The sequence below is a fragment of the Pseudophryne corroboree genome, chromosome 6 (genome assembly GCF_028390025.1).
Source record: "Pseudophryne corroboree isolate aPseCor3 chromosome 6, aPseCor3.hap2, whole genome shotgun sequence".
NCBI lineage: Eukaryota > Metazoa > Chordata > Amphibia > Anura > Myobatrachidae > Pseudophryne > Pseudophryne corroboree.
The window spans coordinates 337,968,333-337,983,854 of NC_086449.1; the positions used below are offsets into that span (position 1 = coordinate 337,968,333).

Here is a 15,522-nt window from a genome sequence, read left to right on the forward strand (position 1 = left end):
AGGAAGTGATGCTACAGTAAGTAAAGGGGCCACATAAGTGTTTAGATGAAGGGATTAGGGAGGAGAAACCGGTATATCTAACCAAGTCAGAGCCAAGTACTGTAATAAAGGAATCTGAGCATAAATAAATATATAAACAGGGAGGAGAGAAGAAGGTGCTCCTAATTCTGCCCTCAAGCCTGTTGGCTGTGATTCTTATCCATACTGGCTGCATTACAAAAGGTAAGTAGGACGATAGATGTGAAGCTGTGGTTGCTATTTGGGTAAAGGGAGGAGGGTGTGTGTTTGGGTGCAACAGTTATCTCTCTAGGATACTGGGTGCTGTTATCTTTCTTTAGAGTAGGGCTGGGAGCACAGCTATGCTATGATCATTGGTTGTATTTGTCATACAACCCACTGCATTCTGTGAATAGTATAGGTGTATATGGTCTTTAGTGGTATAGTGTTTACACTTTACAGCTGGACATACACAACTAGACATGCAGCCATCTCTTGCTAGTGTAGGCTTTCACAAACATATGACACGGAGCACACATATCTGGCAATATGCATATAGCAAAGCTACTTAAGTGTATAGGAACTGGCTTATGTTAGCATATTACATAAGTCCGGAGGACGTTCTATCTTTCATGAATGGATAGTTTTTATAGACCGTACTCTTCCTCCGTAAGTAGCAAACACATTAGTGTTTTTATTTTGTTACTTTATTTTTATTGTACATTATGTGATAGGGTATGTTTCTGCACTAATCTTAGGAGGTATCACTGCTATTTATTTTAGCTGCAAAAAGATGGGCCTTTATTTCCCCCCTACAATGCTCTGGCGGATATCCTGCCTGACCCATGGATCCAACAGACACCAAAAGAGCAAAATTCAACACATGCAGTGGGGCTTCAGAAACAAGCCAACACTAAGCTGTCTACAAAATACCTGAGGTAAGATGTTACCTGTAGGACCCTAGTGTGATGCCCTGCTATGAGCACCTGAGCCCAGCTCTGATCTCTCTTTGTAGTAATAATGGGGAACCTCCTGTGGACCCTGTGATGGAGCATCAGGAACAGGTGAGTACAAACCAATGCTTATACGTATTTGTGTTATATTTAAATATGTAAATGATGATATTCTCAGATCCTTACAATAAAATAAAACATTAAAATGTGGTATTTCGCCATAGCTGTCTAATTTGGTGTACTTTATATCTTTCTGGTATTGAAATATATGTCAGATTTATTTTAAAAAGTAGATCGTAGAGAACCTACAGTATATCAAGTACAACCATGGTAAGTAAAACTACTTGTCTGCATAGAAATGAATGTTTTAACAATTTCTGTAATATACACACCAAATGGGACAGATTTATTAAGCCTGGAGAGGTGATAAAGCGGTGATAAGTGCACGGTGATAACACACCAGCCAATCGGCTCCTAACTGTCAGTTAACTTATTGGAGCTGATTGGCTGGTGCTATTACCTTGCACTTATCACTTCTCCAGGCTTAATATATCTGCCCCATAATTCCCAAGGCTGCTAATTGCAGTGAAATGACCAGGCTACAAATACAGTATACTACTGTAAAGAGCATGTTGGCACAGTGGTTAGCAGTGCAGTATCACACTGCTGGGTTGAGTTTGGTTCTAATTGCGTGGAGTTTATAAGTTCTCCCTGTGTCTGCACGGATATCCACTGGGTGTTGAAAATAACATGTTGACGAAAGGCCTAATTGCTTAGCATATAATACAGCCCCCTAATTGATCCTGTAAACCCCATAATTTGAATGAACCTCCTACGATCCATGCTAACCACCATTATTAAAGCCAGTCCTAAATGCATAATACATTTATCTGCTAATAGTTTGTCTAGTGTAAAAGATACATTAAGATGTTAAAAACATTTCGCTTTTATAATTTATCACATTAAAATGGGAATGGTAAGTATGTATTGTAATGGCGGTGTCCTAAACAATGCTAGCGTTTTAAAGGAATTTACTAAACATGATACAGGTGCATTTACCATTTGTAATAATGTGTAGTGGTAAGCAGTGTTGTCACTAAGGTGGGCAGCACCCAGTGTGCTTAGTCACAATACCCCTTTACACTCGCAGAAAAATCCCGGGATATTGCACGTGAACACGCATCATCCCGGGATTTTTGTGAGTGTGAATGGGTACAGGGACAATTTCCCGGGACGAGCATCCCGGGATTTCAACCCAGGTCTTGACCTGGGTTGAATCCGGGACCGTCCCGGGAAGCTGTGCAGTGTGAACGGGTATACCGGGTCAAGGCGACCCGGCACCCATTCTCTGCATAGGAGGAGGCGGTGCTTGGAGAAGATTATCTCCAAGCACCGCCTCCGCTAGAGTCAGCGGTGACGTCACCGACCCAGCAATATGCCGGGTCGGCCCGCTAATGTGAAAGGGTCATTCCCGAGAATGTGTCCCGGCACATATACCGGGACACATTCCCGGGAATGACCTTTCACTGCGAGTGTAAAAGGGGATTTGTGCTGGGTCAAGAATGAACATGATGGGCATCGCTGTGTTGCGATTCAGCTTTTCTCGATCAAACACGGATTTACTAAGCTTCTTATTTCTTATTTTTGTGTTTTTGTATGGTCTATGCATTTGTGTTTAGGCACGTGCGAGTTCAGTTGTATTGGGACAATAGATCTGCCTGTGAAATTACCTTTCTGCAGAAGCACTGCACAGACCAGTGTGATCTGTGCAGTGCTTCTGTCTGTTACAGTGTGAGTAAATGTTTTAAAAAAAATAGAGAAAAATGGTTTCCTCCCCCACAAAAGCATAACCAGACTTGGGGGTCATTCTGAGTTGTTCGCTCGCTAGCTGTTTTTAGCAGCCGTGCAAACGCAATGCCGCCTCCCACTGGGAGTGTATTTTAGCTTAGCAGAAGTGCGAACGAAGGGATCGCAGATCGGCTACAAAATAATTTAGTGCAGTTTCATAGTAGCTCAAAACCTACTCAGCGCTTGCGATCACTTCAGATTATTCAGTTCCTGTTTTGACGTCACAAACACGCCCTGAGTTTGCCCAGCCACGCCTGCGTTTTTCCTGGCATGCCTGCGTTTTTCCGAACACTCCCTGAAAACGGTCAGTTGACACCCAGAAACGCCCACTTCCTGTCAATTACTCAGCGGCCAGCAGTGCGACTGAAAAGCTTCGCTAGACCTTGTGTGAAACGACATCGTTCGTTGTAATAATACGACTCGCGTGCGCATTGTGCCACATACGCATGCGCAGAAGTGCCAATTTTTTGCCTGATCACTGCGCAGCGAACGAAAGCAGCTATCGATCAACTCGAAATGACTCCCTTGGACCTATGAGCTGGTTCTGGAAATACAGGGGAAAAAGTATGAAGGGGTCCTCTGTATTTCCAGTAACCAGCACCTAGCTTAACCAGCAAGAGGAAAAATGTCATAGCAGGGGCCCATGCTTGACAGGATCCCCTGCCAAAACATTAGACTGCCCCCAACTAGTCACCCCAGGCCAGGAATTCCTTGGAAAGTGGGTCCCCCCACCCGAGTATACCCCAAGCTGGACTGAAGCCAGGGGCTATGCTCCACACCCATGGTGAAGGTGAGTGTGGAGTTCATTATGTTAAAAATAGGAAAAATATTGTCAGTTACTGTGGAACTACAGGTCCCAGCAAGCCTGCCCCGCATGCTGGCTCTTGGAGAACAACAAGTGCTAGCATGCCTGGGCAGTATGGGCTCGCTGGCACCTGTAGTCCCATTATAAAAGTAATACTTAAAAAAGACACACACACTGAATGTTTTATTATATCACTCCTTTATTTCACACTCACCCGCACTCATACTGTATACTTACGACTATTCCATGGTGAAGGGCAGTCCTCTTCCCAGTAGGCATCCAGGGGTCTTTACAAAAACATCAAACCGGTTTCCTGAACCAGCAGACTTGCAAGCAATGTATGTACTGTACATACATACAGTGCTTGACGCTTCCTACATGGTTTTCTGCACTTGAGAGATGATTGACTAAGGATGGGTACAAGTCAGGTGCGATTTCCGTATCAGCCCGACAGATCGTCTACATCGTGCAATGTGTACCTATGATTGCGCATTTCTGAGGAGCGCATGGTACGACATCTGGTTGGCCATGCTGCGTCATTCATTATATTGAGCTTGTGTGTACAGGCAATCGGGAATACTCCGGGATCAAGGGAAATCATCTCGACCATCGAACCAATTGCCCATCGTTCTAATGTGCACCCACACTGAGTCACTCCTCTCTCAACCAATCAGTGGGCGATTTTTATGGCAGCAACTCTTAAGCTGGGTACACACTAGACAATCTGATCCAGCAGATCAAACCGACATATCGGGCACAACGTCTAGTGTGTACCCATTATGTCACTTACATTGCATGCTCCCACGGGTTGTCAGCAACATCCTTCGTCGGCCCCACATGCAGGGCTGACAGATGATGTCGTTAGCGAGTGCGGCAGCATGGCTCCCACCATTGCTCCATAGCAGCCAGCATCGGCAAATGCGTATGTCCTTGCAGATGCCAGCTTCACTCCCATTGTGCGTGCTGTCGCTGGGTACACACAGCGCATAGTGTATACCCAGCTTTAGCCAATCATATCTCATGTGCAGGAAACCATGTGGTAATCCTCATTCTCTGGGAGAACAGCCCTTTGTAATGCACATGGCTTTACCAACGTAGGTTAAATAAATCATATAGACAAATAGTGGGTAAAGTACACACACTATGTAAACATAAATGATATCAAATATGGGGTTTCACCCAACTGCAATTTACACACTCCTATACCTCACCAGCATCTTTCTCTCATTCACTTGGATGTGCACAGGGGTGCAATTGCACAGGGCGCCTGCCACAATGGCCACTGTCTCTTTCAGACAATTTGCCATGTGGTCTGGCTGTTAGCATGAAATACTGTTGAAAATGTCCCACCAAAAATGGCCATTTTGGAAAGGTAAAGGAGGCCCTAACAAGTGCGAACAGCGCAACAGTGCCGGGACCACGGCGGGGCATTACTGTGTAAGGCATAATAGGATGTAAGGGGCACTATTGTGTCGGTGTAAGGTAGTCTTTTCCCGCAAGTCCATGCACCCTACAGCAAGTCCACATTCCCTTTTTGGGCACACGCAAGTATTTTATTTTTACAATGTCTATGCGGGTAGGGAGAAGCTTTTTATTGTTTTCACTGGAAGACCAATTGTCTAGAAGCAGCCCTGGATGTGCAGCTATTTTTCATCATTCTGTGACTTCCCTGTGGTTGATTCTAAAGTGTTTCAACACTGAACTCTGAGGACAAAAGACCATCCACAAAAGACCAACTCTGAGGACAAAAGACCATCCACAAAAGACCAACTCTGCGGACAAAAGACCATCCACAAAAGACCAACTCTGAGGACAAAAGACCATCCGCTCGGTGGCTCGCTGCGCTTGCCACAGGTTCTATTAACACTCCATGTGTGTCGTGGACACCCAGGAGTGGGAATAGATGTGGCGGCACTGCCGCATTCTTCTGACAGTCGGGATCATCCTCCCCCTTCCCCCTATAACCGGCCCTGGTGCTTAAATACTACAGTTAAATACTATAAATATGTGACAAATAGATTATGGCATTTGTCCTTTTCTTTACTTATGGGGCAATGGGTATTTCCAGGCGTTTATTGGAGTTTTACATCTGTTGAACCCACAAAATGAAAATAGACAATTTACATTTAACTATGCGGACTGGGGCATGAAGGGCCCACCGGGGAAATGCAGTGGTAGGGGCCCATGTTTAGGGGTGTGGCCAGTCTCCAGAGGGGATGTTGCCTGTTGCCGAAGAGGCTTGGCTAACCATTAGAGAGTGTATGGTCTGGGACCCTTAATAAATATATATAGTAAATACTGATGGTGCATGCATGATAATGTACCAGACTAATAACAGCAATGCACTGTAGTGAGTACACCTGTTAGAATCTCCTGCTCTGTGCTGCCACGTCGCCATGGCAACCGGGAGGCAAGTGTTAGCGAAGTAACCTGAGCGCAGCTGATACTCCGGTCCGGGTTTTTACTGTGTAGTGGTTACAGGCTCTGTGCACGGCAGGGAATCCGGCGCTGGTTTTGTGCTCACAGTCTGTGAAGTCTGAGTGGGGCGTGGACAGCACCTGCTATATAAACCATCCTCTCAGGCTAGGCAAATGCTGCTGAATCTTTGTTTGTTAGTCAGTTCCAGAGAGTTAGCTAGTACAGTGTGACTTTGTATTTACTTGTTGCTTACTGCGAATAGGCCTTGGGATTCGGTACTTCATTCTGCCAATCCGGACCTAGCAGTAAGACTGGAGTCAGTTGTTTGACCTGCTGGGGTTCTTTTGCTATTCTGTGAACCCAGCAGGTTTGCGGCTGTACTCTCAGACCTGCTTGCTTAATCCTCCCTCACTGTGCAGGGCGTCCAGGTGTCAGTTTAGTGGCATTAAGCTGAACCTGTGCCCTGCAAGTGGGGGTTAGGATTGTGGATACTCTCCTTGTGTCTATATTTCTATCTCTGACCAAGGAGTTTATTCCCACACCCGTTGGTAACCCTTTGGGGTTTTTTCTGTTGCTCTTAGCAACATCATTTCAGGTGCTCCACATGTTAAATCACTACACATCGCTTCATTGTCCGGTCTATTCCATCTGAGCATTCCTGACACTAGGGAGACACCAAATTCCTGAGCCTTTGGGCTTCTCCGTTCACTTTGTGTTTATTAGTTATTCCATCACCTCCTGTGTATGTTATGTTATACTGTCTGTGAGTTCGTTTGCTTTGCTTCCCTCTCTGTTCATACACCGGTATACTCCTGTTAGCACTGGTGTGCGTAACATATTCAGCAGCCATACTCCTGTTGAAATTTTGTGGGAATATGGAGCATACCCCTCAAAATACTTTGCAACAGGTGGTCGATCAGGTGCAGGTCCTGACTCGACAATTTAATGAGATGTCCATTAAAATGAACACCCCGCAGGCCGCTAGCGGAGCTCCCGCAGCAGCAGCGGCAAGTTCGGGGGTTAAGGAGCCGAAAGTAAATCTCCCGGATCGTTTTTCTGGAGATCGCTCGCAGTTCTTTTGTTTCAAGGAGAGCTGTAAGCTATATTTCAGGCTTAGGCCCCAGTCTTCTGGGTCGGAGATTCAGCGGGTGGGCATGGTGATTTCCTTGCTACAAGGAGACCCACAGGTCTGGGCATATGGGTTACAGCCTGACTGTCTGTCGCTTAAAAGTGTTGATGCTTTTTTTACGGCACTGGGCATTTTGTATGATGACCCTGACAAGATGGCTTCAGCCGAGGCTCAGATTACGATTCTTAAGCAAGGGCGACGGCCAGCTGAGGTTTATAGTACGGAGTTTCGGAGGTTGGCTCATGATACCCAGTGGAATGACCCAGCCCTGAGAAACCAGTACCGAAGGGGCCTTTCTGACCAGATAAAGGACCAACTGGTACAATATCCCTCGCCTGATAGCTTAGATCAGCTCATGCAGTTATCCATCTGGGTGGATAGACGGCTGAGAGAGCGTAGGCTTGAAAGGGAGACCGCAGTTTCCTTTTTTCCCAAGGGAACCTCAGACTCTGAGGAATATTCCGAGGAGCCTATGCAGATTGGGGCTACCCGCCTCTCCTCGCGTGAGAAGACGCGGAGGAGACAGCAGGGTTTGTGTTTGTACTGTGGGAATAAAGGTCATGTTGTAGTATCATGCCCAGAAAAACCGGAAAACTTCAGGGCCTGAGGGTGATGGGAAATATCCTGTCAGGCCAGAAGTCAGAATTTCCTAAAAAGACTTTTCTCATTCCGGTGACTTTGGAGATCCTCGGTCAAACTGTCAAGACTGAGGCCTTTGTTGACAGTGGGGCCGATGGGGTTTTCATGGACCGTCAATTCGCCCTGGAACACTCTGTTCCCTCAGTACCTTTGGCATCAGAGATTGAGATCTGTGGGTTAAACGGGGAACCATTGTCCCAGGGTAAAATTACCTCCTGCACCAGCCAAATTTCTTTGTTTATTGGAGCCACACACTCTGAAAAATTGTCTTTTTATGTGACTGTCTGTTCTTTTGCCCCATTGGTTTTGGGGTTACCCTGGTTAAGGGCCTATAACCCTCAATTTGACTGGGTCTCTGGGGAGATTCTTAGTTGGGGTAGTGATTGTTTCAGGAGTTGCTTGAGCCTTCCAGTCAGGCTCTCGCAGCTAAGTTTGCCAGGATTGCCAGGATGTTATGCAGATTTTGCGGATGTGTTCTCCAAAAAAGTTGCGGAGGTACTACCTCCCCATCGCCCCTATGACTGTGCCATTGATTTGTTGCCGGATGCTAAGCTTCCCAAGAGCAGGTTGTACTCCCTGTCACGTCCTGAGACTCAGGCTATGGCAGAGTACATTCAGGAGAACTTGGCTAAGGGATTTATCAGACCCTCACAGTCCCCAGTTGGGTCGGGATTCTTTTTCGTGGGTAAAAAGGACGGTTCGTTGCGACCCTGCATCGACTTCAGGGAATTGAACCGTATCACGATTAAAAACTCGTACCCACTGCCTCTCATTTCGCTTTTGTTTGACCAGCTTCGTACTGCCACCATTTTTTCTAAGATTGACCTACGCGGTGCTTACAATCTAATCCGAATAAGAGAGGGGGTGAATGGAAGACTGCCTTTAATACCCACTCAGGGCATTATGAATATTTGGTGATGCCTTTTGGGCTCTCTAATGCCCCGGCAGTCTTCCAGGAATTCATGAACGATGTGCTCAGGGAATATTTGGATAGATTCTTAGTTGTTTATCTAGATGACATCCTAATCTTCTCTCATTCCCTGGAGGAACATCGGAAGCATGTACGCTTAGTCCTCCAGAAACTCAGAGACCACCAGCTTGGGGCGAAGCTGGAGAAGTGCGAGTTTGAAGTCCAGCAAATCGCATTTCTAGGGTATATTATCTCCTCAGAAGGTTTCCAAATGGAGGGTTCTAAGGTACAGGCAGTCCTGGATTGGGTGCAGCCCACTAGTTTGAAGGCGCTTCAGCGTTTTCTGGGCTTTGCGAATTTTTATAGACGGTTTATCGCTGGATTTTCGTCTATAGAGGCCCCCTTGGTGGCACTCGCTAAGAAAGGGGCGGATGTTGCTCACTGGTCTTGTGAGGCCAAAGCGGCCTTTGCCCGTCTCAAAAGGGCATTTGTCTCGGCCAAGGTGCTGCGACACCCAGATCCAGAGCGTCCTTTTGTGGTAGAAGTGGATGCCTCTGAGATAGGTATTGGGGCAGTGCTCTCTCAGATGGGGGTGTCTGATAATCGCCTTCATCCCTGTGCTTACTTTTCCCGTAAAATTTCGTCTGCCGAGATGAATTATGATGAATTATGATGTGGGTAACCGGGAATTGTTGGCTATAAAGGATGCACTCGGGGAGTGGAGACACTGGCTTGAGGGGGCTAAGTTTGTGGTCTCAATTCTCACCGACCATAAGAATCTGGCATATTTAGAGTCAGCGAAGCGGCTCAATGCCAGGCAGGCACGATGGGCTTTGTTTTTTGCTCGCTTTAATTTTTTGATAACATATCGCCCTGGGTCAAAAAACATCAAGGCTGATGCGCTCTCGCGGAGTTTTGCTCCAGTTCAAGAGACCACCGAGGAGCCATTGCCCATTGTGTCCCCATCATGTATTAAAGTGGGCATTACCCAGGACCTCTTGTCATTAGTCCTTAGAGCACAGGAGCAGGCTCCTCCAGACCTTCCGGTAGGTCTCTTGTTTGTGCCTCCTAGGTTAAGACAGCGGTGTTCCTGGAATTCCATGCCAAGAGGTCGGCAGGGCATCCGGGTATTGCCAGAACTCGGGAGTTGCTGTCTAGGGCGGTGTGGTGGCCCTCGGTGGCTAGGGATGTGGATCAGTGGGTTCGGGCATGTGACGTTTGTGCCCGAAATAAAACTCCTAGAGGGGTTCCTGTCGGCCCATTACATCCACTCTCTATTCCGTCTAAGCCATGGACCCACATTTCCATGGATCTTGCCCAAATCCTCGGGGATGACAGCCATTTGGGTTGTCGTTGACAGGTTTTCGAAGATGGCGCATTTCGTTCCACTGGTTGGGTTGCCATCGGCCAGACACCTGTCTGAGTTATTTATGCAGCATGTTGTGCGCCTCCACGGGTTGCCACTTGATGTGGTCTCTGACCGTGGATCCCAGTTTGTGGCCAAATTCTGGAGGGCATTTTGTTCTGATCTCCAGATTTCTGTGAGCTTGTCGTCAGGCTACCATCCACAGTCTAATGGGCAGACTGAGAGGGTGAACCAGTCCTTGGAGCAGTTCCTCAGGTGTTATGTCTCCAAGTGTCATACTGACTGGGTTGCTCATCTGTCCATGGCGGAGTTTGCCTATAACAACGCGGCTCACTCTGCTACAGGGATCTCTCCCTTCCTTTGTGTGTATGGGCATCATCCTAAGGCCAATTCTTTTGACCCCCTGGATTCCACGCCTGGTGGTTCCTCTGTTGTTTCGGTCCTTAGGGGTATTTGGAGGAAAGTGAAGAAAGCCCTTGTGTCTGTGACAGTTAGTGACCAAAAGGGTTTTTGATAAGCGGAGTAGACCCTGCAGCTTCAAATTAGGAGACTTCGTCTGGTTGTCCACCAAGAATTTGAAGTTGAGACAGCCATCTCATAAGCTTGGCCCCCGGTTCATCGGCCCTTATAAGATCACCAGGGTTATCAATCCGGTGGCATTTCAGTTAGATCTGCCCCGTTCATTGGGTATCAATAAAACATTTCATTGTTCCCTTTTAAAACTGGCGGTTAGTAATCCTTCTTCCAGTGGAAGACCTTCTCCTCTTCTGATACGGGGTCAGAGGGAGTTTGTGGTTGAAAGGGTTCTTGACTCCAAGATGGTTCGGGGTCAGCTGTCATTTTTGGTGCACTGGAAGGGGTATGGCCCGGAGGAGCGGTCGTGGGTGCGCAGTTGTGATCTTCATGCCCCCAGACTGATACGCTCTTTCTTCTCGCAGTTCCCCGATAAACCCAGGTAGGGGTTCTTTGACCCCTCGTCAGAGGGGGGGTACTGTTAGGATCTCCTGCTCTGTGCTGCCACGTTGCCATGGCAACCGGGAGGCAAGTGTTAGCGAAGTAACCTGAGCGCAGCTGATACTCCGGTCTGGGTTTTTACTGTGTAGTGGTTACAGGCTCTGTGCACGGCAGGGCATCCGGCGCTGGTTTTGTGCTCACAGTCTGTGAGGTCTGAGTGGGGCGTGGACAGCACCTGCTATATAAACCATCCTCTCAGGCTAGGCAAATGCTGCTGAATCTTTGTTTGTTAGTCAGTTCCAGAGAGTTAGCTAGTACAGTGTGACTTTGTATTTACTTGTTGCTTACTGCGAATAGGCCTTGGGATTCGGTACTTCATTCTGCCAATCCGGACCTAGCAGTAAGACTGGAGTCAGTTGTTTGACCTGCTGGGGTTCTTTTGCTATTCTGTGAACCCAGTAGGTTTGCGGCTGTACTCTCAGACCTGCTTGCTTAATCCTCCCTCACTGTGCAGGGCGTCCAGGTGTCAGTTTAGTGGCAGTAAGCTGAACCTGTGCCCTGCAAGTGGGGGTTAGGATTGTGGATACTCTCCTTGTGTCTATATTTCTATCTCTGACCAAGGAGTTTATTCCCACACCCGTTGGTAACCCTTTGGGGTTTTTTCTGTTGCTCTTAGCAACATCATTTCAGGTGCTCCACATGTTAAATCACTACACATCGCTTCATTGTCCGCTCTATTCCATCTGAGCATTCCTGACACTAGGGAGACACCAAATTCCTGAGCCTTTGGGCTTCTCCGTTCACTTTGTGTTTATTAGTTATTCCATCACCTCCTGTGTATGTTATGTTATACTGTCTGTGAGTTCGTTTGCTTTGCTTCCCTCTCTGTTCATACACCGGTATACTCCTGTTAGCAGTGGTGTGCGTAACAACACCATAGTTCAGTGCAGTATAAGGTAACCTATGAATAATGTATAATTCAAGTGCACAGTCTGGAACCTGATCCCTAGAGGAGGAGGTGGGCCAACCGACAGTGAGGCCCACCGGGGGGTTCCACTGTACCCCTGTGGGCCTGTCCAATTCTGTATGCAGGTATAGCAAATTGATTTTGCAATACATTGCACTTCAACACCATCATCGGTGCCTATCCTTACCTGTGGGTGCCTCTGCCCCTACCCATGTTTGCCTCTGCCCTTACACGTGGGTGCCTCTGCCCTTACACATGGGTGCCTCTGTCCCTCCCCGTGTGTGGCTCTGCCCCTACCTGTGGGTGCCTCTGCCCTTACGTGTGGGTGCCTCTGCCCCTATCCATGGGTGCCTCTGTGTAAATTGCTCCAGGCATTCCAGAGTTATACCAAAAACTATGGATTTTTACATGTCACCCCCTTCCCACCCCCACCCCTAGGAGTGCTAGGTGTGTCTAACCCCACAGTATTTCTTTCCAGATTGTAAGGCATATGTTTACCAAGTTTGGTGTAAATTGCTCCAGGCATTCCAGAGTTATGCTGGAACATATATACATACATACATACATACATACATACATACGCGGATTCAGGGGGAGGGCACCAAGGCACGTGTCCCCCCTGTCATTTAGGAGGTGCTTTTTTTCAAAGCTGCACTGCACAATGAGGCTGCCGGCTGTCAGTCCCTCCCTCCTGTTGCTACATGATCAGCCCAGCTCCGCCTCCTGCATTCTGATTCGCCGGCTGAGCTTTAGTGTCACCCTCTCCCTGGCTGCACTAGTACACGGGGGACGCGGGTCTCCGCGGAACGATGATTGCGGGGGAGTGGGGGAGTGAGAGCCGCCAATGCCGCCGCAAGCTGCCGCCTGATGGAGCAAGCCGGACCCGCCACAGGAGACAGATCCCTGCACTGCCACGCTGTGCAGGGGTGATTGAGCTGAGCTGGGGACCGAGGAAGCAGGTAGGGTGCAGGGACACTGGGGAAGGGCTACTGAGTGAGTGTGCGGTGCTGCACTCGCATGTGCAGGGCCAGACAGAAACAGCAGCAGGCCAATGCTCTCTCAGTGTCTGCCCCCTTCTCCAGCCTGGTGCCCCCACCATTACTGCCCCCAGCCCCAGTATCTCCCATCCTGCCAGCCCAATGTTTCTCCTTCCCTCCCCAACCAGCCCACTGTTCCCATCTCACTGCTCTCCCATCTAGAACCCCCCAGTGACTCTAGACATACTGATCCCTCCTCATTAGGCCAGTGTTACCCCTTTCACTGCCCCCTTCCCATCCTGCCAAGTGCCTCCCCATTCATAGTGCCCTGGGCCCCCCAATCCAGCCCAGTGTCCCCCACCATCTCACTAACTCCCTTATCCCAGTATCTACCACCCTGCCTGCCCTGTGTCTCCCCTCTCACAGCCCCCTGCCCCCATCTCACTGCCCCTCAGCAAGAACATCCCCTCATTCAGATTAGTATACCCCCTTCTACAGCCTAGTGTTTTCCCCTCCCACCACCATCTCTCTGCCCCATTCCCATCTAGACCGGTGTCCCATATATAGATCCCACTGCCTGTCACCTACTGCCTTTCTGTCTCCAACTATCTCTCCCCATCACTTTTCTCTCCTGTCACCCATTGCCTTTTACTCTCTACTTGACATCACCCACTGCCTCTCCCCGTCACATTCTCCCGGTCACCCACTGCCTTTATGTCTCCCACTATTTCTCCCCATCACTTCTCCCTCCTGTCTGCCTCTCCCTGTCACCCACTAACTCTCCCCGTTATCCACTATGTCATGAACAACCTCGCCATGTCACATTCTGTGGCGTCACCCACTGCCTCATGGATATGGCATTCTCTTTGAAGCCACACCTATTGTTGCAAGTCCACACCCACTTTTCTGGAGCACATGCGTCTTATGTGCGCTGTAAAGTACCTCCCCCTCATTTCCTCTGTCATGGTGCCCCCCCTGTCATTTTGTTCTGGATCCGCCCCTGCATACATACATACATACATACATACATACATACATACATACATACATATGATTTGATATATATATCAAATATATATATATAAGATAATAATCATGGTAGTTGAGGATATATTGCTTTAAGTCTTTCCTACCCTTAATTACTGTTAATGAGCCTTGGAAATTAAAACTTGCATTTCTGTGCTGTTAAGTCCTCAGAGTTGCTTCATTATACTAAGAAATGATCACTGCTGCCTTAATGCAGATGTTGTGCAGCAGAAAGTATTTTGTTTCTTGTAATTCATAAATTGCCATTAGTTCATAATGCGTAATACTGCAATAATAATACAGTTTAATGAATCCCAGACAGCTGATCTCAATCCAATCAAGCTACTGTAGGCTTTTATTTCTACCCAGGACAAACTAATCTGATCTGTCTCTGCATCTCCAGCCTTCATGTCTCCCTGGCTCCAGCCCACCCGTATCTTTTTTTTTTGACTTGTGCTGCCTGCTCTTCTTTGTAGCTCCTCTGCCATCCAGCTGCACACATCATGCACACTGCGCCAGACCCCCCCCCAAAAAAAAAAAAAAAAGTTATTGCACCAGCTGCTGGGCTTCCTCTATGTGTGCCCTGCTGAATACTGCAGCGGCACTGACAGCAGCAACACCCTAACTGGTCTATTGGCCAGATAAACTGCACTCAAAGTAACAAGCCCATTTAATATCTTTATCCTCTTTACATTATTTTCCTTTAAATCCCCCAATATTAATTAACCTACCCCAATATCATAAAACAAATACATTTATATACAGTACATTATACTTCTAATTAAATCCCTCAATCTTATCAAAATTCCTTAATCCTAATAAGCTCCATTATCCCCTTACCCCCTTTGTATTACCTACCAAAAACTATACCCAACCACGACCCATCCTCCATACCCTAACTTATGTGAGCCATACATTTGTCCTGCGATTCCCAGATCCAGTGATCAAAAATGCTGATCGGTGACCATAGCTGTTCAGCATTTAGGGAATTTCTGCATGTTAAAAATCCTCGATTCAGCGATCATTGATAATTTTTTTGAAATCAGCAAATGTGGGAAATCCAACATGTTGTGTTTCAGAGTCCTTGACCCCGGCGCCGGTAGAATGGGGAATTGGGGCAATACATTGCAGATGTATGGGCCCCATTACCTGTTGGAGATCGTATCTGCTGAGCCTGTCCTTTTCATGTAGCAGCCACACACCAGTGACCAGGAAGCTAGAGCTGCCTGTCAGGCAGGACCCTCCGAGGCTGGCGCCATCAGTGAGCTGCAGGTGGCGGGGCCAAGCAGAGAGAGGCAGGGGAGACAGGGCCTCGCAGTCTATTGCTGCAGAACATGTTGCCCTGTATTCTTATTTTTTAAAATCTATAAACAAAATTAAAATCTATAACATGTAAAACATGTAAAATATGTATAAAATCTATAACATGTAACATGCTGATTAAGTCTTGCATGGACCCCGAGAGATGCAAACATATTTTGTATATACCAGGGACGTGCGATGAGGTAAATGGCTCATGAGGCACTGGTTAGT

The 15,522-nt window shown here is 47.5% G+C and overlaps 1 protein-coding gene across 1 annotated transcript in view; it reads left to right on the forward strand.

Moving 5' to 3' along the window:
* CCDC33 (coiled-coil domain containing 33) overlaps positions 1 to 15,522 on the forward strand; it is a 171,835-nt gene that overhangs the window by 96,608 nt on the left and 59,705 nt on the right. Inside the window, exons 14-15 of the mRNA XM_063926453.1 lie at positions 781 to 935; positions 1,013 to 1,061. Coding sequence (XP_063782523.1) covers positions 781 to 935; positions 1,013 to 1,061 — 204 coding nt within the window. The remainder of the gene's footprint in view (positions 1 to 780; positions 936 to 1,012; positions 1,062 to 15,522) is intronic.